Source organism: Leptodactylus fuscus, chromosome 5 (genome assembly GCF_031893055.1).
Source record: "Leptodactylus fuscus isolate aLepFus1 chromosome 5, aLepFus1.hap2, whole genome shotgun sequence".
Classification (NCBI taxonomy): domain Eukaryota; kingdom Metazoa; phylum Chordata; class Amphibia; order Anura; family Leptodactylidae; genus Leptodactylus; species Leptodactylus fuscus.
The window spans coordinates 88,157,655-88,184,845 of NC_134269.1; the positions used below are offsets into that span (position 1 = coordinate 88,157,655).

The window sequence follows — 27,191 nt, forward strand, 5'->3', positions numbered from 1 at the left end:
TACCATGCACAACTAGCATACAACAGGATAACATGGCTAGCAATATTCACTCTTCAGAAGTGGGGAAACATTAAAGCCTAAGGACCATCTAATTAAATTTTAGATTTAATGCACATAAAAAGGGTACAGTGTATTACAATAAAATGACAAATACATGCAAACAAGGAATAACAAGAAACAGACCTGGTTTGTTTAAGTCTGTCTGGGAGCTTCATCATAACAAGATGGACTGATCCCACATTAGATGTGGCTTCAGAATCTGACCACTGAAATCATGAACCTCATCATACTTATGGACTCCCCTGGCCTCCAAGAAAGTTCCTGCAACCTCCCACCTGTGATGTCATTTATTCCTTGACCAACATATCGACTTTTTGATCAGCCAGGTCCACTGCCACCATGTCTGCATGTAACCTGTAACTATAAGAAAGTTCCTACATAGACACATAGCTCACTTAGCCCTGAGAGTATACCAAGCCCTAGTCTTTATCTGGAATAGCCGGTAACACCGTTTTGGTGGTCTTAACTACAGTATACACTTATTTTGCACCAAATTTGCAGCACTTTACAATCATCTTTGATAGGTATTGTTATGAATGTAGTGTATTTGTGCATACCTAGGTAAACACCTCTTAAAATGTTCTTAAATATTTTTTTTTCATATTTTAGAGTACAATCCGCATGTGGATCCTAGTATATCTCCTGAATTTTATGCAGTAACAACACAATTATTATATACCATGATGCCTTCAGGAGTATATATGAGGTATTGTTTTGCATTTAGTTAAACTTTAAAGAGATTAACTCATGGCATAGATTTTCATTCTAACTCACGCCAGAAAACTGGTGTGAGATTAGCAAATAATCAAGTAATATCTCATGATACACCTATTTTACATTAATGATGTATTAATGTACTATGTATACAATGCTAACCTATGTATAAATCTCATTCTAGAAAGGAAAGTTGTAAATACCTAGATGTGACAAATATCGAGGGTAAACCTTCACATGCTCTTCGCTTGTGCAACAATTTCTGGAGCCGAGAGGTCAGTATCATTTTGGATCTTATAAAAGTAATGTTTTGGATTTAATATGAGAAGCTGAACAGATCAAAAGGAACTGGGTAGAAAGAGGTGTCAGTAAAATAAAATTTTTAGATAACTGAGATAAGAGATAATTTGCATATTGACTAAAACAGCAATATCTTGGCAAACTGAGGCACAGATTCCCAAGAGGAAAACACCATTTGATTCAGCTGACCCAATATATCTACCTGCAGGGCTAAGTTTATATACTGGGTACTGGTGCCAGCTCATGCTTAGGGGCTCATGCAGGCAGGGTCTGGAGCACAGCAGTGGGCAGATGGAGGAGGCCTACAGCTGTAGCCAGGTTGTGAATAGCATTTAACATCTTCATTTACACATTAACCAACTTATTCCAATATGAATTAATATTTTGTTATATTATTATATTTTATTGGCTCACAAATGACAATCATTCTTTGCTACTTTGATCAAATAAATTATTTTTTCATGTGGATTCAAATGTGTATTCTATGCTGAAATCTGTATGGAATCCATACCATGTGGATTTGAAGTCAATTTGGATTGAGAAGTATAAGAGCTTCCTAGATATTTCCCATTCCCTCTGTAGCCACTACTAGGTTTGGCTCAAAAAAAGCAGCAACAATTGCATCAAAAAAAAAAAAAAAAAAAAAATCAGTGTTCCCACAACGTTGGACCATTGCCTCACTATAACTGTGATTTAACTCACCTTTTATGTGCCCTTTCCTCTAAGATCAGCTACCCCATAGCTCTACTTCACTAGTAAAAATTAAATTTCACAGGTGCGCCTTGCTGTGTGCCCTTCCTAGCCGCTGCACTGGCCATTCCTCATAACAGGAATTATTCATGCACTGCACATGATACAACTGTTAGGTCTAGTTCACATAGAGCAAGTCCTATCCTGTTCCATGTCATCGACAGAGAATGGATTGGAAGCCCCCGCAGAGATAAGTGCACCACGGAAGGCAGTTAGATGTCACTTCGAGTGTGATCAAAGTGTTCCACTGCAAAGTCACCCCCCTTAGATGGCACACTCGGTTGTGTGCATGGGGTCTTAGGACGACACATACATGTATATACTGTACATGCAACATTAAATGTATTTATTCTGTCTTTTAGAACCCCAACCTGAAGACTCTAACGGATTTTGATCATTTGTTGATGGGCATGTGTTCTCAAAAAGCTGAGAAAGAAGATAAAAATGTAGTTTCAGATTTGAGAGGTAAAATATGGAGCAAATGTGATTCTTTTTTTCTGGCTATGAACACAGGCGAATATCTTGGCAATCTTAGGGTGTACAAAGATAGTTGTGGCCCTCAGGCCCTAAAGCCTCTTTTCCCCATTAGGGGCCTAAACCTTACAGCTGGATAAGCCCATCTACAGAATAAGACTACAAGCTATGCTCTTGTGTGCGCTGTAGATTACAAATAAAACCATCTGCTAGAGAGACATGTTCTCAAGAAGCAAATAGAGTGGACTTAGCCACAGGGATACAGTTTACAATTTCAATAATAAAGCTTAGTCTCAGAAAGATTGCTAGAAGTCTCAGCTGAGCATGTAGTTTCCCTTCACCGCTATATCAGTAACCAAGGTGCCAGAGTCGGAACATTAACTACTCAGGTGCTATGATCAATAGCAATAGTGACCACCCAGAAGGCTTGAGAGGCACGATCGTCCCCAACGTTTGGTTCTCTTAAGGGGAATTTGGTCTGAGGGGGTGTCATGGCAGCCAGGAGGCCGAGCAGCGGTCTCCTGACTGCCTATGTCCATTTCACATATTGAGCCTATGTGCAACGTGCTGCAATACTGTGTATTGAAGTACAATGCACTGAGGATCAGAGATCCCAGATTTAAGTTTCCTTGTGGAAAAAAGTTCCAGCATCTTTATGCTGATGACACCCAACTGTATACCTCATCCTGTGACATCACCCATGAACTAATACAGAACACCAGTGACTGTTTCTCTGATGTTTAAAATATAATGTCTTCACCATATCTGAAACTGAATCTCTCAAAGACTGAAATACTGCTGTGTCCACCATCTAACAGACCAAACCCTGATGCTTCCATTTCAGTATGCCTGCTGCCTCAGGTTATGCTTGACTCAGAACTTTCCTTCACTCCCTCCCTTCATATCGAATCACTCACATTCTCAAGTCATCTCCACCTCAAAAATATCTCCAGAATCTGACCTTCACTTACCATGAAAACATTACAGATCCTTACTATCTCCCTGATTCATTCTCTCCTTGACTACTGCAACCCTTCTACTCGGTCTTCCCCTTAATAAATTCTCCCCTCTACAATCTATTCTGAATGCAGCGGCCAGGCTCATCTATCAGTCTAGACCAGGGGTCCTCAAACTTTTTAAACAGTGGGCCGGAGGCAGAGCAGGTCGCACAGACATCAGGAGCGGTGCCCTCCAATAGGTAAAGTGAAGTGCGCTCCATGGCCTGGCCCGAGCTCCCCAGGAGCTTCATTATAAATGCACGCCTGCCGGCGTTGTCGGCGGGGCCAGACAGAAGTGCTTGGCGGGCCGCATGTGGCCCTCGGGCCGCAGTTTGAGGACCCCTGGTCTAGACGCTACAGCGATGCCTCAGGACTGTGCCAGTCACTACATTGGCTGCCTATTCATTACAGAATACAATATAAACTTATCACCCTCATCCACAAGGTTATCCATAATGCCGCACCTCCCTACATTTCCTCTCACATCTTTGTCTACCACTCAACCCGTGCTCTCCGTTCACCCAATGACCTAAGACTTGCATACTCTATTATCGGAACCTCTCACTGTCATATCCAAGACTTCTCATCAGTTGCACCACTTCTCTGGAATGCTCTACCCCTAAACGAACCCTCCTCTGTTCATGCTCCCACATTACCCCACAGGGTATTATGCTGACTGTATCTTTATTAATGGAAGTAATTGGGGTAAATTAAAGGGAGTCTATGATTGGTGAAAGTGGTTTTTAGCTATACACATGTCTGAATAGCCTTTAAAAAGGCTATTCTACTATTGCCTTTACATTTTCAATTGACCCCGCCATTTCTTTATAATTCGCTATAATAGCTTATGCAAATAAACCCCACGGAGCCCCACCACCACGTCATACCTTTCATCCTGCCCCTCCACTGCTTGTGCTCCGTCTGCCCTCCTCCTCCCCGGATATTTTGCCACCTAGATCGTGCTCTTGCAGTTCAAATCTTGGTCATGCACAGTGCCGCTCTGTTCAGAATGGTACTGCAAATGTTTGAGCGCCATTTTTGTGTAGTTCGCTGGAGAAAGGCTATTAAAGGCCATTTAGACATGTGTTTTAGATCAAATTGAGTTTTCCCAATGATAGACTTCCTTTTAAAGTCTAAAGGCTCAGAAATCAGTGAACTATTTTTTTCTGCTGGTATTAATAGTACTTGTATACTTTTCAGAAAAATAAAATGAATTAATTGTGAAAAATTACCTTGTTTAGACTACTGGTATGGACAGATTAAATATTCTCGGACAGACTTAATGGCTGAAAGTATCCTACGTGGGAGAGACATGGGGCTTCCTAGTTATAACAAATTAAGAGTCCACTATGGATTTCCAGAACTAGCCTGGGAGAACATCCCCGATACCATAAGACAAAAGGTAAGTGAACCTTTCCTCAACAATGAACATAAGGCTGCAGTGCTTTTTGATGCAACATTTCCCCCGTTTTACATTCTGGCTAATCTCATCCACACACTGCAGAAAAAAATCTGCAGTGGAAAAGCTGGTTTTTGGAAATCGCAGCATGTCAATTACAGTATATCTGTGGAAACGCAGTATTATAAGGGCACAATGTCTGCAGAGGAAGAGTCTGCAAAAACACAATGAAAAATGCTGTGGAAAAAGTGTTATGCTTTTCTACTTGTGGTTTTTTTTTGTTTGTTTTTTTTTGCTGCGTTTTGATACATGTGGCCTTAGCTTAAATGATTAATACTGGTATCAGTTTGCAATGCAATTTGTTATGGGGTCATGAGAAAGCAGATACTGTCTTTGTTCTTCTCTTGATTTTTGACATGTTATGTAAACAATTATGTATAGGACTATTTATTACTAGAGATGAGCGAGTAGTGAAATATTCGAAAATTCAAAATTCGATACGAGTAGAGCCTCAATATTCAATTATTCGTTCGAATATCGAATCCCATTATAGTCTAAGGGAAAAACATGCTCGTTTCAGGGAAACCAAAATTCGACCAATTGGAGTCACCAAGTCCACAATGACACCTTAGGAAATAATGCCAACACCTCTGGAATGCAACTGGGACAGCAGGGGAAGTATGCCTGGGGGCATCTAACACACCCAAGTCCCAGGATTATTATTATTATTATTATTATTATTGCTGCTGCTGCTACTGATTTAGCTAGCCAATGACTGTATACATTTTTTTTTAATGCCTATGTTGTCCTAGTTCCTGTCGCAACTCCCCTGCATAGTTAGGGCTAGTTCACACAAAGAGGTGGATTTTGACAGCGCATTTCGCTTCAAAATCCGGCCCTTTACAATAGTGGTCTATGTAGATTGCATTTTCTTTTTTTCTGCTAGCAGAAAAAAAGCGACATGACCTTTCTTCAAGCGGAAGCCGCGGCACGCTGAGCTGCGGCTTCCGCCTAGCGGCAGCACCCCCTGGTGTCGGCTCATTCATTTGAGCCGGCTATGGAGGGGAAATCTGCGACCGCGATGGTTGTGGCAGGTGGGTTTTGACCCGAGAGTGACGCGGCTCCCGCATCACTCTCTGTGTCAGAATCCACCCCACCGCCCGCGTGTGAACGAGCCCTTACTGGTGTAAAAAAGTGCCAGGGAAGGTGAAAAGGGAATCGAATTTTTACTGCGTTTACCGTGTGGTATTCGACCGAGTACGAATATTTCAAATATCGTAGTATTCAATCGAATATCTACTTGATCGAATACTACTGGCTCATCCCTATTTATTACCATTTATTGCTGGGGAATACTATCTATGCATTGTCAATCTTTAAGTACTGTACAGAAGACTAATCTCTTAGCAATCCTGCATAACACTGTATATGGCAGTCAGATCACAAGTATATGTACCAAGTATATGCACTTTCATAATGCCTATTAATGGGATAGTGCTGTCTTAAGAATGAGATTCTCTGGTTTTACAATATGGTTGTAAAACATTGTTTCACTACAGCAGATCCATGAAATAAAAAATATAATCTCATATATTTTTCATGAGAAATATTAAACTGAAACCAGTAACTGTGCTCTTTGAACAAATCTTTTCTTTCCTTTCTTTTCCTTTCTTTTCCTTTCTTTTCCTTTCTTTTCCTTTCTTTTCCTTTCTTTTCTAAATCATTTTGTAGGATAAGTGTTCTTAGCAGATCATTACTATGTGCAATTTTATTTTTATTTGTATAGCTCAAAGAATTGTATGGCAATAACATTGATAAATTGGAGCTTATTCCTGGAATCTTATCAGAGATGGATGGAAACCCTGGTGGCCTTATATCGCAAATCATCCTGAATCAATTTACTCGAATAAGAGATGGGGACAGATTTTGGTTTGAAAATAGGAAAAATGGGTATGTGATTGCACACATTGTTAATTTTGTTATCTATACATATAAGTAGAATGGCTACATAGCTTACTTGTCCACTATCACAGAAAGTGATATAAGGTTAATATAGCTACTGGATAATCCTCTGAAATTGACCAAGAATATTAGCCAGTGCCAAAACAGGCAATCAGTAAAAACTGATTATACAGTTATCTTGTTACCATACAGTATCATACAGTACCAAAAGTATATCTAAAGGTCCATTCAGATCACTTTTTTTACATCAATTTAACGGATGCAAAAAAAAAAAGATTAAAAAGTATGGCGTAGGGCAGGTTCACACCAGCGCCCAGTCTCCGCTTTGCAGGTTTCCGTCTCCTGCCCGAGAAACTGGACAGGAGACGGAAACTCGGCAGTGTTCACCCGTGAGCGTCTTGTGCCTCTCCGTGGTGAAACCTGCAACTTTGTGTCTGCAGAGAGGCAGAAGACGCTCACGGGCTGACACTTTGCAAACACATTCAAGTGAATGGGTTTGAAAACTGACTGCCGGTTTCTGTATCCTGTCCAGTTTCTCGGGTAGAAGACGGAAACCTGCAAAGCGGAGACCGGGTGAAGGTGTGAACTCGCCCATACTATGTAAATTGCCAGTAAAGGATTGTTTTTTCGATGTCTTTAGAAATGGATGGCCATCGTTTTGCATCCATTTGCATTCATTTTTGCATTTTTTTTTTTTTTTTGCATCTGTTAAACTGATGTAAAAAAAAGCGATCTGAACAAACTCTAAATTTTATTGATATGCAGTAAAAATTATAGTATTTGGTCCTATCTAGAGATGAGCGAACAGTGTTCTATCGAACACATGTTCGATCGGATATCAGGGTGTTCGCCATGTTCGAATCGAATCGAACACCACGTGGTAAAGTGCGCCAAAATTCGATTCCCCTCCCACCTTCCCTGGCGCCTTTTTTGCACCAATAACAGCGCAGGGGAGGTGGGACAGGAACTACGACACCGGGGGCATTGAAAAAAATTGGAAAAAGTCATTGGCTGCCGAAATCAGGTGACCTCCATTTTAGACGAATAGTGGATTTCAAATCCGGGTCATATGAGAATGTGAACTTTGTGATGTTAGAGTTGTCATGGTTGTCAGGTATCTTACCCCAGGACCGACCAGGTAGATTGCACAGTCAGACATTACAGACAGATACACAAGTCATACTTCTGTGTGTCCGGACAGAGCTCTGCAAAGTTCCGCCCAGAGACCGTTTATTTTATAGCATTCAAATACAAAAACCAATTCATCATAATAATGACATAATCCTGGCTCATGATATACTTATGGATATGATTTCATACAAATTCTAAGTAAAAGGGATGCGGAATGAGGGTATTTCCGGAACTGACCTCTTCCACAATTGTGTTTGACCACATGCTATACTCCCTCTTCCTAGATCCATTACCACACATCCTTTAACTCTGTATAAATGTGATAAATGTCTAAGAATAAAATATGTGTATTAGGTTATGGAACAACAACTTGTTTTGCTCATCTACTAAGGGTACAAAAGTTCATATAAAGGTAACATATGATCCAAAATGGAGTCACTACTGTTGAGCTCAAGCAAGCTAACTATAAGATTACTCTAACAACTCCCCTCTTTTTATCATTTTTATACAGAGCCCATGAACGAACCCTAACTCCCTTTTCCTTTTGGATAGCGAAACAGAACCATCCTACCTACTCAAAGTGTGTGAATACTAATTCCACAGATTGAGGGATGCAAGCATCCATCCAGATGGCCCCACCACCTCTATCCTTCTACCTTAGATCAAATTTGATCTGTGTGTGTGTCTCAGGACCTCATGTAGAAAAAGGACAAAAAGATTCAAACAAGAGGGAGTACAGTATATATCCATTCTATTCTCCTTTTCTGCTGCCTTAACTGTAATAATGAGTATGCTACAAGATGAACAAAATATATATCAATATGGCGGAAAGGCTTCTTCTTAGCAGGCTGTGGCTGTTTTGGACTTTGTCCCACAACAGATGCAGTTAGACAGGCCTTCTAGAGTCTCTTTTCCGTAACGAATACATGTGCATTTTCGGGCTGTCAATATCATCATAGAATGGACGTTGGAGCCTTGTACAAAAGTTGGTCCAATCTTAACATTATCTGAAAAACAATTAGACTTTAGTGCTATTTCAAATCATCAAGACAAGGTTAAGCACAATCTACAGTATAAATATCAGAAGACATGTCTTAAGAATGAAGTGGACAATTCCAAAAATCTATTCTCCTGGTCCCCTGAACCAATTAACTGGATATAACCAGAATAGCCATCCTGGCCAGGGGCATCTTTTTCTGAATGACTGTCTCTGAACTTTTCCTTCAATCTCCTTGTTTTTAGTAAATTATGGGCAACCCTAAGCATACCTTGGACATCAATGTAACGACAACAAGCTGGGCCCACAATCTGACATAAGCCTTCTTGAGCTGTAGTCAAATAATCTAATGTCATAACATGCTGACTAGTGTCTAGAACTAACAGCTTATATACCAAATACTAGTATTAATAATTCACTTTATCTGCCTGCCATCATACGCATCATATGTTCTGACTTAAAACATGAACAAAATATTGAATAAGAAATCAGATAATCTCTGAGACTCATGATTGAGGAATCGGCTGCAATGTGAGGCTTGAATCCAGGCCGGCTTTCCTCCAGTTTAACTGAGGTGGATATGCTCAGCTGGACCCGGAATGGACCATTGAACTGCGGATCCACCAAGGATCTCCTGATGTGTCGCCTCACAGTAACCCAATCTCCAGGCTGCAGAGAATGAGTCTCCTCCAATGAGTCAGAATCTGGAATAGAGCTGAGACCACGGTTAGGAATCTATGGGAGATTCTTATGCATATCCCTACATATTCTGCCATATCAGAATGTCTGATTTTGAAGCTATCGTGGAAAATTAAAATCAATCTTTGGGTTTTTTGTTTTAAGTTCCTTCCACTGACTTAGAATCTGGAGGGAAGGGAAACTGAAAATATACATTAATCATATGCTATTAATGATTCATCACAGTCAGAACATCAGACTACATCTAGGACAATTATGAACAATACAATCCAAATCTAGGGCTAAGGCTAATTTCTCCTGTCATGAATGTAGGATATATATAGCTACAGAGAATACAAATGCATCAACCAATAAATACTTCCCAATACTCTGGGAACAGTATGGGGGTAAGATACACTTGTTATATCCCCATAGTATACATTTTCTTATTACCCGTATGGTAAGTTCCATTATCACTTTGATGGTCTCAGGGATCTTACTTACACTACATCAGTCCCGTTTGTGGTGGTTTTCTTCACCAGATATGCCCCAAGCCATCCTGAAGGGAAACAACTACACACAAGCACATACCCATACCATATCACCTTTAGTAACTGTATATACTCAACCTGCAATCCCTGGAACAGGTACAAGGGCTTCAGGCCTGACTCTTGGACCTAACACATGCCATGCGGCTTACATATATATCTGACCGTAGTGATGCTAGATCCTGCAGCTGCCCATCCTCCGCTCACCAGGTCACACATGGCTACGACTAAACAGTGCACTTAATGCTGCTTATACCATCAATGGGGACAATGCTGTCAGTAAAGATACTCTCTTACCACCGGACACCAGGACTTGTACATCCTCTTTCCAACTCTCCTTTCCTCCTGGACCGTTCTCGGTGCATCAGTGTCGTAAAACCTGAAAAGAGAGCTTAAAACGTTTTGGGTCTAGCATGATGACCTCTTATCAGTAAAACATGTCCCCTAGGCTTGTGCAACTGGGCTAATGGCAATGTCTGCCCACGTGCTACCTCTACTTTCTTTCCTATCAGCCTTGGTGTGTGCCATGACTTCCAACTATACCCACCTGTGTGGGGGCAGCAGCAGAGTCTCCATCACTACCTGAACAGCCTAGAAATCCTTTTAGGCTTAACATTAAGCATACTGAAAGTTCTCGCTCTCCAGATCGGACCATAGTCCCACTATATCAAACACCTACCCTCAGGCATTGTACCATGTTCAAGCGATGGCTTCAAGTTCAGCTAAGACCCTTGGAGTCTCATAATAGGTCTCCGGTCTCCTTACGCTTGGTTTACCTCATATACGGTGACTGTGGCATATCTGATACAGGATCCACCATCTTTCCCAAATCCAAGACCATCTATAATAGAACTCAATAAAAAAAAATTATCAATAGACTCAATAGATTCATTTAGATTAAATTTTCTTAAGTTGTCTTAGTCTTCCTCACTCCCCCCTTGAAGCTGTTGATAACCAAACGCAGTTATGAACTTTATTACACTTCAATTTACGTGGACTGGACCTGAGAAAAATAACCTTTAATTACAATTCAATATTCATTAGCAATGGCTCTTATGATTTCCTATCTTTTTTTCCTTAAATCACTTCATGTTCTGTGAGAGAGGCATATAGATTCTCTACAAGGTCAAAGCTAGACATCACAAGAAGAGCCAGTTGTGATCTTATCATGCTGCAGCTCACATAGCTTCCTATCCCACTCATAGCTGAGGCTGGGTTTCCCCCCCTGTATCTCATAGCTGTGTCCTGTGTAGGACTACAGACCTCAGCAATCTCTCTTAAAGAAACAGAAACACATTTATACAATCTCATAATATCAATGCAGCAAGGTTAGGTAAATATTCACAATATACATATATCAGCAAAGTAAGCAGAAACATCAACTGAAAGGTCAGATCAATCTCCTGATCACACAACAAAATCATACACAAAACATTACACAGCAGATATGGGAGTGACTTCTAATTCACTGACATGCACACACATATTCAATTCAGATACCTTACTGAGTTTCTAAGTTTCAATAACGGTTTTCCTACAATGGGGACAATCCTATTATGTGCATATTATCACATCACTTTATGTTTCAACATTCTGAGTTCCATCTTTTTGACATTCTAAACTTAGGCAAAATACTTAAACCTCCTGTTCATGATTGGGTATTTCTAAGGCTGTTGCTAACACAAATTGCCTCCTTTCAGCTAAGAAATCCTTCTAAGGATCGGAAAAAGACTTGGAAACTTTACATACCTCCTGATGTAGAGACTGCAGAAGTGATGAAGTTCCCTTTAAATAAAGCTCCTTACTTGTAGTGCATAGAAACAAATCATCTACATATTGGAGCAAACAAGTATATTCACTCTTAGGATGCCAGGACTGTAATATCAAATAAATATCAAATAAATATGCTAACTAATCGAACAATCAAGCATAATACTTATCCCCTGCGTCCTCTATCCCTTGGACAGCATCAGTCAACCCAGTGATTAACACTAACTGGTTGTTCAAACTCTGTATTACTATCTGCAACCTCATAAACAACAATTCCCTTCTCTCCTTCCATTCTAGTACTGGTTCTATTCAAGTAGTCACATCAGTTAGAACTTTCTTAATTCTGCCTATAAATGGAGCACCTACTCCCCAGTACACAAAAATGATAAATCAAGAAATGTCACAATCACGAGTCACATATACCCTTCCTAAAAGTTTCTGGAAACCTGATGGATTTTCATATAACCATATAGGAAAATACACTTACTGGACTAGTCACTGTAAGCTGTTCATTCTGCAGGATTTGTACCCTTATATGCGGAGTACACATCTTCCTTCATGTTCACCTGGTGTACTAGACACTTGTACTATAACTGGATATATACTGTCAATCACGGGTTGCTGCTGCAGAGTCTGTGAACCTTTATAACCCTCCTAGGTGCTCTAGGAAATTTAACATAATCCTTCATCTTTCAGTATCCAAGCGTCCGTTCAGCATTCTAGGGAGAAATTTGCACCATGCTCTCACCTTCAAATCATACTTGTCTAGGAGCAGTGGGGAACCTAATGTTCTCCTCATCTGAATCAGATTGGGGTTCGTGTTTTGAAACCCTTTAGCCTCAATCCAGTCTTTCTGCTCCATTTGAAACCTCCTCCACCTACTGACATCAAGACACCCCGTCCTGGGCATACCGGCTTTCTTTAAGATTGCACTTGCATTCTTAACCGCATGCTTTCCATTTTCTGCTTCCACTAAATCCTTCATTGTTATCTTGGGACCAAAAGTTTCATACTTGGGTCCTCTTCCTGATTTTGTGAAAGCAGTTCCCATAGCAAACAGTCTGGGGTAGCGAGCCCCTCCCTGTTTTCTCCGCTATGGTCAATTCGTAGCAGCCCCTACGTCTGCAACTATTCTCAACGAGGTGAGGGCAACGTCCTGTGAGGGAGGAGGTGTCAATGCCTGATGACAAATTCTCACCCACAAGTGTGATCTGAAATTGTACTTTGAGATTCTGGACACCTGGAAATGTATCATCCACAGCAGCTAATCAAATGATCATTGCAATACACTCAACAAATGACCTTCATTGCGGTTAAACGTTCAGAACAAGTTACAGTAAAACTTGCAATCCTGCACTTCTCTGCCTCAGTATGATTTTCTAGTTGATCAAGATTCTGAGGACATCGAAAATCTATCTCCACCAGATGACACAAATTTATTTTCAATCACAGATTAGCAGTCTCAATCCAGTATTTTCCAACTTCAACCTTGCTCTATTATTTTAACAAATCTTTCATATTCTTCTAATCGGCAAGCATTAATCCCAATCTGCAATGTGGACAAAATATTTACAACAATATCCCACATTGGTGTCTGCATTTTCTTGCTACGCAAATGCTTAAAAATGTACTGAATAATAACAGTCCAACAATTGTTAAAGCAAAACCTTCTAGACCGGGAACAAATAATGCATATTAGTGTGTTAGTGACAGGCATTAATGTTGCTTTGACTTTAAACAGCAAAAACATGAAACACAGACACAGACATGTTGCACTGAGAGGAAACCCTCCCCCGTTCTCCCCCTCTGCAGAAGTTAACTCTTCAACAAAGAGGCGAAGGATATCCAGACAAACAGGTCAAAAAAAGATGAAAACTGAATTTAATCAAAAAAACAAATATTGGAGAGTGTTCTTAATGTCTTGGTGGCAAGTTTACCCATAAAATATTCTTTTGGCCAGATGCCAAGAGACCACACCTAAATTCAGGCACCCACATACGCTCACATAGTCTCATTCAAGGAGTCTTAATGTCCATGAAACAAACAACATACGATCATACAACAAATAGAACAAGAAGTCAAGAAGATACCTTATCTTATACAATAGCAACAACTATTTTTTTCCCTAATTGGCAGCAGCACAAACGAACACACACTACTCAACTCAAGTCTGTAAGTAGAATCTTTCCAACAAAAATCAAAACAGCAATAGCCAAATCAAGCAGTTAACTCCTTCCTGCTGTCAAGACACGTTAATCAATCTACATAACATAACTTCTAAACCACTTCCCACAATAACATACAATGGTACCAAAACATGTTACAGACAAACAGAAGACATAAAAGAATAAAAGAGACAGACAGGAAAGAAGATATACATCTGAGTATACAATCCACCTGGGGTGCATGCCTTGTGGTCCCTCCAATGAACTGATAGGAGCATTACTCTCTACCAAAGGAAAGCACAGTGGGGCATTGCCCTCACTTACCTAGGATATATGCGTTCCTCTGACAGAGAAGCAACCCCCCCACACCTAGTCCACCAAAGGGTTAATTGGCATTATGCCCGAATTCTCCACCAAGCTGTTAGAGTTGTCATGGTTGTCAGGTATCTTACCCCAGGACCGACCAGGTAGATTGCACAGTCAGACATTACAGACAGATACACAAGTCATACTTCTGTGTGTCCGGACAGAGCTCTGCAAAGTTCCGCCCAGAGACCGTTTATTTTATAGCATTCAAATACAAAAACCAATTCATCATAATAATGACATAATCCTGGCTCATGATATACTTATGGATATGATTTCATACAAATTCTAAGTAAAAGGGATGCGGAATGAGGGTATTTCCGGAACTGACCTCTTCCACAATTGTGTTTGACCACATGCTATACTCCCTCTTCCTAGATCCATTACCACACATCCTTTAACTCTGTATAAATGTGATAAATGTCTAAGAATAAAATATGTGTATTAGGTTATGGAACAACAACTTGTTTTGCTCATCTACTAAGGGTACAAAAGTTCATATAAAGGTAACATATGATCCAAAATGGAGTCACTACTGTTGAGCTCAAGCAAGCTAACTATAAGATTACTCTAACAGTGACTATGAGACAGGGATAGCTGTACAGGCAGGGATAGCTAGGGATAACCTTTATTTAGGGGGGAATGTTATTAAAAATAACTTTTTGGGGCTCTATCGGGTGTGTAATTGTGATTTTTGTGAGATAAACTTTTTCCCATAGGGATGCATTGGCCAGCGCTGATTGGCCGAATTCCGTACTCTGGCCAATCAGTGCTGGCCAATGCATTCTATTAGCTTGATGAAGCAGAGTGTGCACAAGGGTTCAAGCGCACCCTCGGCTCTGATGTAGCAGAGCCGAGGCTGCACAAGGGTTCAAGCGCACCCTCGGCTCTGATGTAGGAGAGCCGAGGGTGCACTTGAACCCTTGTGCACCCTCAGCTCTGCTACATCAGAGCCGAGGGTGCGCTTGAACCCTTGTGCACACTCTGCTTCATCAAGCTAATAGAATGCATTGGCCAGCGCTGATTGGCCAATGTATTCTATTAGCCTGATGAAGTAGAGCTGAATGTGTGTGCCAAGCACACACATTCAGCTCTACTTCATCGGGCTAATAGAATGCATTGGCCAGCGCTGATTGGCCAGAGTACGGAACTCGACCAATCAGCGCTGGCTCTGCTGGAGGAGGCGGAGTCTAAGATCGCTCCACACCAGTCTCCATTCAGGTCCGACCTTAGACTCCGCCTCCTCCGGCAGAGCCAGCGCTGATTGGCCGAAGGCTGGCCAATGCATTCCTATGCGAATGCAGACTTAGCAGTGCTGAGTCAGTTTTGCTCAACTACACATCTGATGCACACTCGGCACTGCTACATCAGATGTAGCAATCTGATGTAGCAGAGCCGAGGGTGCACTAGAACCCCTGTGCAAACTCAGTTCACGCTAATAGAATGCATTGGCCAGCGCTGATTGGCCAATGCATTCTATTAGCCCGATGAAGTAGAGCTGAATGTGTGTGCTAAGCACACACATTCAGCACTGCTTCATCACGCCAATACAATGCATTAGCCAGTGCTGATTGGCCAGAGTACGGAATTCGGCCAATCAGCGCTGGCTCTGCTGGAGGAGGCGGAGTCTAATGTCGGACCTGAATGGAGACTGGTGTGGAGCAATCTTAGACTCCGCCTCCTCCAGCAGAGCCAGCGCTGATTGGTCGAGTTCCGTACTCTGGCCAATCAGCACTGGCCAATGCATTTCTATGGGGAAAAGTTAGCTTGCGAAAATCGCAAACTGACAGGGATTTCCATGAAATAAAGTGACTTTTATGCCCCCAGACATGCTTCCCCTGCTGTCCCAGTGTCATTCCAGGGTGTTGGTATCATTTCCTGGGGTGTCATAGTGGACTTGGTGACCCTCCAGACACGAATTTGGGTTTCCCCCTTAACGAGTTTATGTTCCCCATAGACTATAATGGGGTTCGAAACCCATTCGAACACTCGAACAGTGAGCGGCTGTTCGAATCGAATTTCGAACCTCGAACATTTTAGTGTTCGCTCATCTCTAGTCCTATCTAGAACCACTTGTAAGAAAACAATTAGATAAACAATAAATATTGCACAGCGTGTCTGAGAGTGTCTGAGACTTTAGTTTGATGTCCCTCACACTTACTAAGCTGAATGTAGCACAACAAAGTAAAATAAGTTGCCTTCAATTCTCTATTTGTATCTTTTTATATGTTTGCAAAATCACATGATATCCTAATTAGAATTTAGTCAGAGGATAATAATATTGTTAAGTTTTGATATTATATACATGTATATACTGTATATATCTAAAAGGGCGCTTAAATAATTATTTTAAAAACGTTTTAATATATATTTGTTGAAATATAAAAGAAGATTTATAGCAATAGTTCCGCAACTGATCTGAAGGGCAGTTACCTAGCGAATGGTTTACTGATTCTCAGACATGATCTCTTTGAGGTACATGTCAAAAAGCTAAAGCTGAAATTCTGAGAGTTTCTAATGCCAGTACTTTTTCTGATTTATGACAATGCAGTATTGCCATGATGACGTTGTGTGGGTTCAGATTATCAAGAAGGTATATGTACCGAACATGCCCGTTATTATTAGGGCCTTTGGAGTCCATGGGGCCACTTCTTAGGGCTTTCTTCAACTCTGTGGTAGCATCAGCCATCTTCTTCAGTGCAGACTGCTGGGGGAGAAGTATATCAGCCGGGGACAGAAATAGACTTGACAGGCTGATCAGAAGGGCCAGCTCTGTCCTGGGGAGCCCCCTGGATCCAGTACAGGTGGTGGGTGACAGAAGGATACTGTCTGTGGTGATCTCCATGCTGGAGAATGACTCCCATCCCATGTATGAGACAGTGATAGCACTGGGCAGTACTGTCAGTGACCGACTGCTTCACCGCAAGTGTGAGATGGAGCGTTATCGGAAATCTTTCACTGCGGTCAGGCTACATAATCTACATCAGGCTAACCAGAGATCATTCCATGCAGAAAACTGAAAGATCCTTAAGTTGTGATATATCTCCTACTATCCTCTTTCCTTGTATCTCTTATCTGCACCTACTGTCACTGTAATGCCTCTACTGTGGAGATTTTGTACTGGTATTTTGTATTATTATTGTATTATCTAAGCTGCTGTAACACACTGAATTTCCTTATGGTGGGGCTATTAAAGGATTATCTTATCTTAAATAGAGGATTTTTTTAGTTGATTGTATTGAATGATTATATTACCAATGAATACAAAGGAGACATACATAAAAACATAGGTACAAACCTGTCAAGAAATCATAAAGAAACAACAGAAAGGAAATATTGCGTTGGTGGGGGTTTTCCAGGGAGTAGTTTATACTTTGGTGCACTGACCGTTTCCTGGTTCATTGTATATATTGCTTCACCATAAAGGTGCAACCCTAAGCAATGTAAATATTCTAAATATGCAGTATTGTGCTAATACATTTGCTTTAACTGTCTGTTGATTGATGTGAAAATTTGGTTTTTAGTTTATTTACAGAGGCTGAAATAACAAGGATAAAGGACACTACCTTCCACAATGTACTTACAGATATTAGTGATGTACTTAAAATAGAATTAACTGAGAGTGATGTCTTCTCGGGTGAGTTTCTTCTTTATATAATTGTGCTTTGAGATGCTTTTTCAGTCATAATGTAAATTCTGTCACCCCAAACACAGAATAAATTGTGCTCTATATATATATATATATATATATATATATATATATACCGCTAACGTTTCCATAGGTATAATTGACACGTTGCAATTTCCAAAAACGCAACGGTAATGCAGAGTGCTGGTTGCATTGTTAGGGATCTGTTTCTATAGTAGGGGGTCTGAGTGGCAAGAGCAGTGCTCCAAGGGATATGGTGCTCCCAAATTCTTTAAAAAAGGCTTCTTCAGCAACCGCAGTACGCTCTACACACTTCTGTGCCCTAGCTGCTGTGAAACAATAACCAATGATAAATACTTGACAAATGAAATTATTTACATTTGTTTTCTCAGGGAATCCATGCCCTGAAACCAAACCGCTAAAACCTGAAGATATGGAGAAGTGTGTTCCTCTTGAAGTCACTGACTACTTTGAAGGAAGTGCTGCTGGATTTGGAATCACAATTGCAGTTCTTTGTTGCTTTCCTATTGGTAAAAATTGAATTTAGTTTATTTCCCAGGGACATTAGTATATACAAACACTATATAATAGAGACAAAAAGCCTGTTATGTTATATAAACTATATTTCTCTTATATTATCTGTTTAGTCAGTTTAATCATTGCATTCTTGGTGTCAAAATATCGAAAGAAAACTTTCCGCAAAATGCAACCAAAGACTGAAGGTCATGGGGTCAGTAAGATGAATAGCAATGAAGGATTTCCAGGTAAAGTGCTGTAGTTTATTAATGATATAGAAACATATAAACCATGTGTTAGAATTATTAGATATATTGTAAGATCTGTCCACCTCTGAAAGTACAGTAAGGCCTAACTCACAAGACCAAGGGTATAGACCGATGCCTCTCCAAGGATGGGACGTTTGATGGTCCATTCAGTTCCAATAAACATAGAGCTGGTTCTATCCTGCTCAGTGTCATCAGAACATAATGCATCAGAAACCCCCATAAATGGAATAAACTTGGATGACAAATTGGGTGTCACCCCGAGTGTAATTTGAGTGTATTCCACTGCAAACTCAGACCCATATCGGACAGCGCACACAGTCATGTGCACGGGGCCTGAGAATATCACCTACTATACTTTTACCTATTATCACCTATATGTTGCTGGGTAGAGGGTTTTTTTTGTCTTTAATACCAAAGTTCTTTGCTAATCTATAGAATGTGTGGTTTTGCAATATATACCAGTATTATAAACAGTAAATGAAAAGTGGTAAATCCTGTTGTGTTGGGGCCCACAAGCCTAAAGTTAAGCATGTTTCTTAGTATTTTTTTTTTTTTATTCTTTTTTGCATCTGTACAAAACATTTCAAGTTGCAATCCTTTTCAATACAATTTGTCTTTCTAGCCTCTGAATGGTATGGAGGGGATGAACCTTTCCAACATGTTTTCATTCAGTTGGGACCAAACAAGATCATTAAGGTTGTCAATAGTATGAAATCTAAGACCAGGACAATCAATTTACGGAATCAGCAGACTGTAGAGGTCACCCTCTCAAATAATGATGGCAACAAAGTTGCTCGTATCAAGATCCCCAAAGAATATGATCTGGTAAGATTATAATTTATTGTATGTAATACACATGAAATATTGTTTGTTTTGTTGGTTTTATTTATTTACTTATTTATTTATTGTTTTGCTTATACAATGTCAATATATAAAGCAGTGCAATACAGGCTTTGCCATCATGGACTGTCCTATATAGGACTCTCCTGCAGTATGTTTTTGGAGTACCTAGAAGAGATTCACACAAACATATTTTTTTTTCATAATTCAGTGCAATTATTGTCCTTGTGTTTTTTTTTTTGTATTATGACTCAACCCAATTCAATTGATGGAATGATGTGCAATACCAGACACAACCTATGGACTAACAGGGTGCTGAGCTGAATAAAAAAGTCTTTTTCTTTCCTGATCCTTTACAAATTATTCCATAACCCACACATATACATGCACACATATATGCCTTTTCTTTTCTATAGTGAGAGATTTTGGTATATAATTCCACTATTTTTTAAGCTCAAAGGGAGTCTATCAGCACCACAATCATCATTAAACCAGCCCTAGTGCTCATAGCCCTGAGTACAGTGTTATTATTTGTATGTAGAGTGGCAAAATTGCATTGGGGCAGCATTACTACATTATTTGCTACCTTACTATACAGTATATACGCTATATACTATATACTACATGTTGACTGGTGACATTATTTTTCATTCTCTCCATATTTTACTACAGGTGCTGTTTTTTAATGACTATAATAATAGAACCGTCTTCATCCAAAAACTTAAGGATTTTTTAAATGCAAGTGGAGTTTCTTATACTGAGAGTGGATTGCAAGAAAGAGACCTACTGAAGGAATCTGTCTCCAAGATAAAGAGACAAGAGATGCTGGAAACATTTTTTAGAAAATCACTTTCCCATGTAAGAAATGTCAAATCATTTAGATTTTTCAGAACATTTTAATATATAGTTGTTGAAATATAAAAGAAGGTTTAAAGCAACAGTTCTGCAAGTGATCTGAAGGACGGTTACATAGCTAATGCTTTACCAAAGGCATCCTTTACTGATTCTCAGACATGATCTCTTTGAGGTACATGTCGAAAAGCTAAAGCTGAAATTCTGAGAGCTTCTAATGACAGTACTTTTTTCTTATTTATGACAATGCAGTATTGTCATGACGTTGTGTGAAGTCAGATTATCAAGAAGGTATATGTACCAAACATGCCCATTATTCAAGCCAGGTAGAGAGTAGATATTATCTGAATCCACATAAGCATGAAACTTGATAAAAATAAAAGCTAGACATGCTGCCATTGTAAGCTCTTGGTAGTGCAGCTTCAGCCTTTAGTTTGTATCTTCAAACTGGATGTTGCCTTACTGATATTGCCTTACATATCCTGGTGGGATAAACTTCACAACTTCAATCTCAATGATGCTTTACCAAATGGTAGTAAATGTAACTATGTGCATTTGCTAGGAAATTGCTTTGATGACAATTCCCCAGTAGCTGCTGGAAACCCTGGAGAAAGGGGCACAAGAGACAGTGAGCCCTAAGCTGAAGCCCCCCACTGTTCCTTCCTCTTGCCAGTCCTATCCTAGGTAATAGGCGACAACTTGGAGACGATCCCTTCCTATATATGTGACACACAAAACGCAGACAAGACAAACAACAACAAAGGGAGGTCAGCTAGCCAGGGTTCAGTAACAGTCGAGCAATACAAAGCCAAATCGAAGTCCAAAAGAAAAGTCAATGGGAAAAGCCAAGGTCAGGATTAAGAATACAAGTAACAAAACAGCAAGAGAAAACGCCAGAAAGCACGAGGCAATAGTAAGCACCAATGTAAACAGGGGAGGATGAACCCGCCCTGGACCTGACAGGAAGGCAGGCTGTCAATCACAGGGCAAGACCAAATTTAACTACTTCATGGACTGAGGCAGACAAGGGCAGAAGACGAGTGTGGTGCAAATTCAATTAAAGAGCAGTGTTCACACAGTGCAACCAAAAACTCTAAGCAAGGAACTAAACTGCACACGCCTCATGCACCACCGCATGCGAGCAGAGAGTGGCGCAGTGACCCGAACAGGCAGAGATGTTACAGAATTATTGTAAATTCCTTCTGTTTTCAATTTTGCAGTGTCTGGTAGCTACAGAATGCTGTCTTTCCCCCAATGTACAGAACTTGAGCACATTCTTCTCTAAATATAGAGGCTAATTGAATTCATGGGAGTATACATTGCTTAAGCCTGCAGAGTATCTACCAGTTTAGGCCAGCTCTCTTTGGTTCTATACAAGTGTATATGATGGCTCCCATACATGTCCTGGAGCTGTTCTATTCTGCTTTCCTCCATCCAGTCCTACTGGTAACTACTGATGGGGAAATAATAATAGGTTTATTATTTAACAGTCTGGAGATGTATCTCTTGACAGCCCTGGACTTGACTGAACTCAGCTGTACATTCACCAGAAACTTTATGAAAATAACAGTGTTGAAGTTCAGTATTATCCCAGCAGCTTTTCTCAGCCGCTGGAGGAGAACTAGTAATAAACTTGTTATTTTATAGTCATTAGTCAGTCTATAGACTGGCCGCCTGCTTAGCTGTACTTGGAATGTAGACTCAAACCTTTATCAGCGCTGTCTTGAGATATGCTATATTTAGAAACAGAGACTGATGCCCGAGGAGTAACATCATTTCCTACCAGCAGCCACCTCTGTAGGGTATGACTATGAGAAAGGAGGTGGCTGGGACAGTATTGAGGTGTGGGACTTTGTATGAATGTGTATGTAATAATCAGTGTACTGTATAACTGGCTTAGTATGGTACTCTTGGCAATGTAGTATGCACTAGATACCTGGGTAAACATTGGTACTAAGTGGACACTGTATTCTGTATGTACTGTGTTTAGTTAATGGGTACACTATGGCAATTTCTGGGCGCTTCATGGCTCTGTCCAGGCAACGTGGGTACTATATTTTGAGCTCTGGACAATTTCATTTATACAGGTAGTATATGAAATTATACCAGTTTGTTCATATTCAGATAGGCATTGATATGTTGGGTCCAAAATCTAAAAAAAAAAATGTTCTGCAATAAGCCACATTGATGCATAATTTACATGTACGTCTTCTGTCATAGGATGAGCAGAAGCCATTCAAATGTTGCAGAGAACCATCAGACTGCTTCGGTGTCTGTTCCCATTGACACTAATGAAAACAATATGATGGAAGCTAGCTTCCTTCTTGTTTTTTTACCTTTGTAATAGAAGATAAAGTTGTACATTCAGGAATTGATCTTCCGTTACTAGCTAGCTTCCGTCATGTTGTTTACATTATTGTCACTAGGAATGGACACAGAATTAGTCTGTGAACGTTCTCTGCAATAATTTAATGTCTGTTGCTGTCATCCTATGATGGAAGACAGTAACGGACATTAACAACTGTAGTGTGAACACTCCTTTATTGGTTTAGGATTTCAATATATGCCATAAAATTATAATCTTTGTATTCAGGTGTTTGAAATTGAGAAGAGAGATGCAGGAGTAATTGACAGACGGGAAATTTCAGAAGCTCTGAACTGCGAATTGTCAAGGGAAGAGTTTGCAGAATCATTGGGTCTTGATCCTAATGCCCACTTTGTGGATGCCATGTTTTCTACTGCTGACAAAGACAGAAATGGTTACCTGTCTTTTCATGAATTCTGTTACATACTGTGTATGTTATTGAAAGGTAAGACTAATTTCTGAACAATTACTTGCGATATTTTATAAGCATTAATTAGCAGAGATGAGTGAACAGTAAAATGTTCGAGGTTCGATATAGCCCCTCAATATTCGACTACTTGAATCAAATATCGAACTCTATTATAGTCTATGGGGGGAAAATGCTCGTTTCAGGGGTAGGCAACATTCGATCAAATTATACTTACCAAGTCCACGAGTGAGGGTCAGGCTGGATCCTCCGAGAAGTCTTCTCCTTGCAGCGTCCCCGCGGCGTCTTCCGGCTCTGAATTCACTCTGCTAGGCATCGGGCCTGGGCAGAGCCAACTGCGCATGTCCGCCACTACAAGCAGGCATGCGCAGTCGGCTCTGACCAGGCCCGATGCCTGTCAGAGTGAATGAAGAGCCGGAAGACGCCGCGGGGAAGCTGCACGGAGAAGACTTCTAAAGTTAGGAGAAGAACCAGCGTTGATTGGCCGACTGTATAGCATTCGGCCAATCAATGCTGGTTCTGCATCGAACTTTTACATTCGAATAGCGAGTGGTACTTGATCGAGTACGAGTATTTCGAATACCGTAGTATTCGATCGAATACCTACTCGATCGAGTACTACTCGCTCATCTCTATTAATTAGATGTAGACAGTCGAGGTCAGTGAACCTTTCAAGATTTGGGTTCGCCACTTTGATTTGAGTCTGAAACAGATCATTACAAACCAGAAACAGAAATTTCCATAAAAGTTGGGTATGGCACTTTGAGGGCCCACATAATTCTATATAACCCCTTTCTAGCTCTGCAATGCAAACAAAGACTTGGTAATGTCAAAGTGACAGCAACAGATATTGCCATAGGTATATAGATGGCAGCCAGTGGTAACAAACAACCTTTCAAAAAAATAAAATAATAATGATAATGGTTTAAAAGCAAAACGGTCTTAGTTGCGCTCATAGCAACCAATCACAATACTACTTTCATTTTTTAGGAGCAGAATGCAAAATGAAAGCTGTGCTGTGATTGGTTACTATTGACAGTAGCACACACAGTACAGACTGGATATGAATTTGACACTAACAATTTGTGAATAATTGGTTGATGTATCCCCTGCACACGACACTGACTGCACATATGCCTGTATACACTGCTCGCTACTATATCGGTAGTGTGATTAGACAAATATACACTTTTACCCAATCAATTAAATAACACTAATCTCCAGAACCCCATACTGTATGAAATGTGTTTTATTCCCTATCAATTTATTTCAGACTGTTTAAGACTCTATCTTTCTAATCTTTCCCCAGAGAATGGACTTCCTCTCCATCAGGCAAAGCTTTCCATTATGCCTATGAGTGAATAGTTACCTTAGGCCTACTGTCCCTCATGATTGGTTGTCATTTGTTATAATGACTGTTTAAGTACACTTGGTCTCTGTGGTATTATGATCCTTCTCTCCATGCCTTTCACATGGTGGCCACCACTGTAGTTGGTTCATATGAATCAACACATTTTAAACATTTTAAAAAAGTTTAAAGGGGTTGATCCATTGCAGACACGTATTCCCTATCTACTGGACATGGAATAAGAGTCCCCCAGTTATCAGAAGGATGGGGGACCAAAAGTACCCCTAAAGCTACCTTGTAAATAGAGTATGTTTGCGTGACCATTCACTTCTATGGGGCCCTGGGCACTGACCGTGATTACAATCTAGGACCCCACCAATTGGACACTTATTCCCTATCATGTGGATAGGGGATAAGTGTCCATAACAACACAACCCCTTTAAGAATTTGCTTCAAGACCAACTAGTTTGCTCACTGCTAGATGCCAGATACAGTGAAGAATCCTATGGCCAATAATTAAAGACTAAACCAGTTTATACACTGTAGCAGTGACAGAAAAATGTCATTCACTTTTTTAATAAACTTTAGTAAGGACAAAGTTCTAAAACCAACCTGTAAAAAAGCTTATATAAGAAACATTTCCTGTTGCCTTATGCTAGAAGGTGACTCAAGCAGGTAAAATACAATAGTTTGAGTGATGAGACCGTATTTGCCTTAAATTAAAAAAATAAATAAATAAATAAATAATGTTTCAGCTAGAGCCTTAGACAAAATAAAGTAAAATCTAAAGGAAAGGAAAGTAATTGGTGTTCAGCTCATGTTTTATATTGCCTTACTCTGAATCAATATGGTTGGACTTGATGGACTTCTGTGTTATCCAACCTTTTCAACCATGTTACTATTTTACAATGTATTTTATGATGCAGAAAAATCAGTGTATAGTTTATCAGTATTAGCAAAGGCAATACTCTGTGGCACTCAAATGTTCAGAGTATTTTAGCATGAAAACTTCTAGCAAGGTTTCTAAATGCTTTAATACATATGATGCAGTCAGGACTTTTCTTTCTATATTTTAGGCTCTGTGGAAAGCAAGTTGAGATTTATGTTTGCAACACATGATATTAATGGCACTGATGTCCTCACAAAGGAAGAATTTATTCACATGCTCAGGTGTGTGTATTACCTGACTGTACTTATAGTAAACTAGAGTTTAGAATGTGAATACTGTATGTACACTACCAGTCAGGTGTACTGTATGCAGGTCCCATAATATTGACTTTGTTATAATATATTGAAATTTGTTACATGTCCATTGCATATTATACTTTGTATGTAGTCTGACTATGGCACAGAGCAGGAGTGACCCAACATCTCTAGATTTGTGGATATTGTATTAAACTGAACGGTCTTTAAATTCAACAAACTTTACAAAAAAAAAAAAAAAAGAGAAAAAATTGGGGCTGATTTATAATTCCTTGGATGCCTGTTGTTATGTGACTGCTATAACCAATCATTGGCTTTAGCGGTGATACTATCTATTATGTACATAAGACCACTAAGGTAGATGACTGGCTATAGCAGTCATATGAGTATACATCAGGTTATTACAGAAAATTAAAGAAAGCCTGTCAGGGATCACTGGAGCATTGGTGCAGGAGCAGTGGGGGATTTAACAGATGTGGACCCTTTATATTGTAATTAGTTTAATTTGTAAAGCTCTCAGTAAACCCCTTTGAGCATGTGGGAGAGTAACAAAGACATGCAGAGTAGTAGATTTCAGGTCAGAAAAGTGTGTGGGTAGTTACTACAAACTACAAAAGTAAACTATGCTAATATTCTAATATTTAATAATACTTTTCATTATTTCTCTTTTCTTTTAGGTCCTTCAATGAAATATCTAACTTTCTTTCACAAAATCAAATTGAGCAAGTTATTGAGAGCATGTTTATTAAGGATGGGCTTCAGTCCACCCAAGAAATCACATGGGAACAGTTTTACTCTATGTTTAAGCAACATTCCAATATTTTAAACCAAATGACACTTCGTGGTAAGGAGGCCCTATGCATGTATGTTCTGAACTGTATCACAATAAGTTTGGAAACAATACCAAATCCTTTGTCCTAGTTTAGAACACAAAGAGTTAATATCAGAAATTAGTAATGTCAAGATTAATATCAAGATCACTAACCCAATAAAAACGCTGCACTTACTTACACCGGGTTTTGGGAGTATTCACACAGCATTTTTTGCAAGTTGAATGCAATGCATTTTCCACTAAAGGATCGGTGCAGAAAATGCTTCAGTTTTTAACCTCTTGTTAACAATATGAATTAAATTCTAAAAAGGAATCATTACAAAAGTGTTCCGCTTTATTTTGGCACAGTTGTGACACAAAGTAAATTGATTTTCACTCTGAAAATTTTTGCTATATGCATCTTGAGATGGGCTGCATATCATATGCCTTAGACAACACATTTCTATAGAAGTCAATAATGAAGGGAGGGAGAAAGAATGAACATAAACAGAGAGAGAGATAAAAACTAAGGTTAGTCTGATGCTGGACCTAAATAGGAGCTTTCCATCACAACCAAAGTACTTCATTCACATCATTAC

General features: G+C 39.8%; 1 protein-coding gene across 1 annotated transcript in view; it reads left to right on the top strand.

Moving 5' to 3' along the window:
* Positions 1-27,191, top strand: part of LOC142203108 (dual oxidase 1-like) — a 64,946-nt gene that overhangs the window by 24,776 nt on the left and 12,979 nt on the right. Inside the window, exons 9-21 of the mRNA XM_075273600.1 lie at positions 670-766; positions 959-1,049; positions 2,187-2,289; positions 4,538-4,698; positions 6,482-6,645; positions 17,837-17,949; positions 18,354-18,491; positions 18,609-18,725; positions 19,369-19,571; positions 20,259-20,444; positions 23,032-23,248; positions 25,655-25,748; positions 26,459-26,625. Coding sequence (XP_075129701.1) covers positions 670-766; positions 959-1,049; positions 2,187-2,289; positions 4,538-4,698; positions 6,482-6,645; positions 17,837-17,949; positions 18,354-18,491; positions 18,609-18,725; positions 19,369-19,571; positions 20,259-20,444; positions 23,032-23,248; positions 25,655-25,748; positions 26,459-26,625 — 1,851 coding nt within the window. The remainder of the gene's footprint in view (positions 1-669; positions 767-958; positions 1,050-2,186; positions 2,290-4,537; positions 4,699-6,481; positions 6,646-17,836; positions 17,950-18,353; positions 18,492-18,608; positions 18,726-19,368; positions 19,572-20,258; positions 20,445-23,031; positions 23,249-25,654; positions 25,749-26,458; positions 26,626-27,191) is intronic.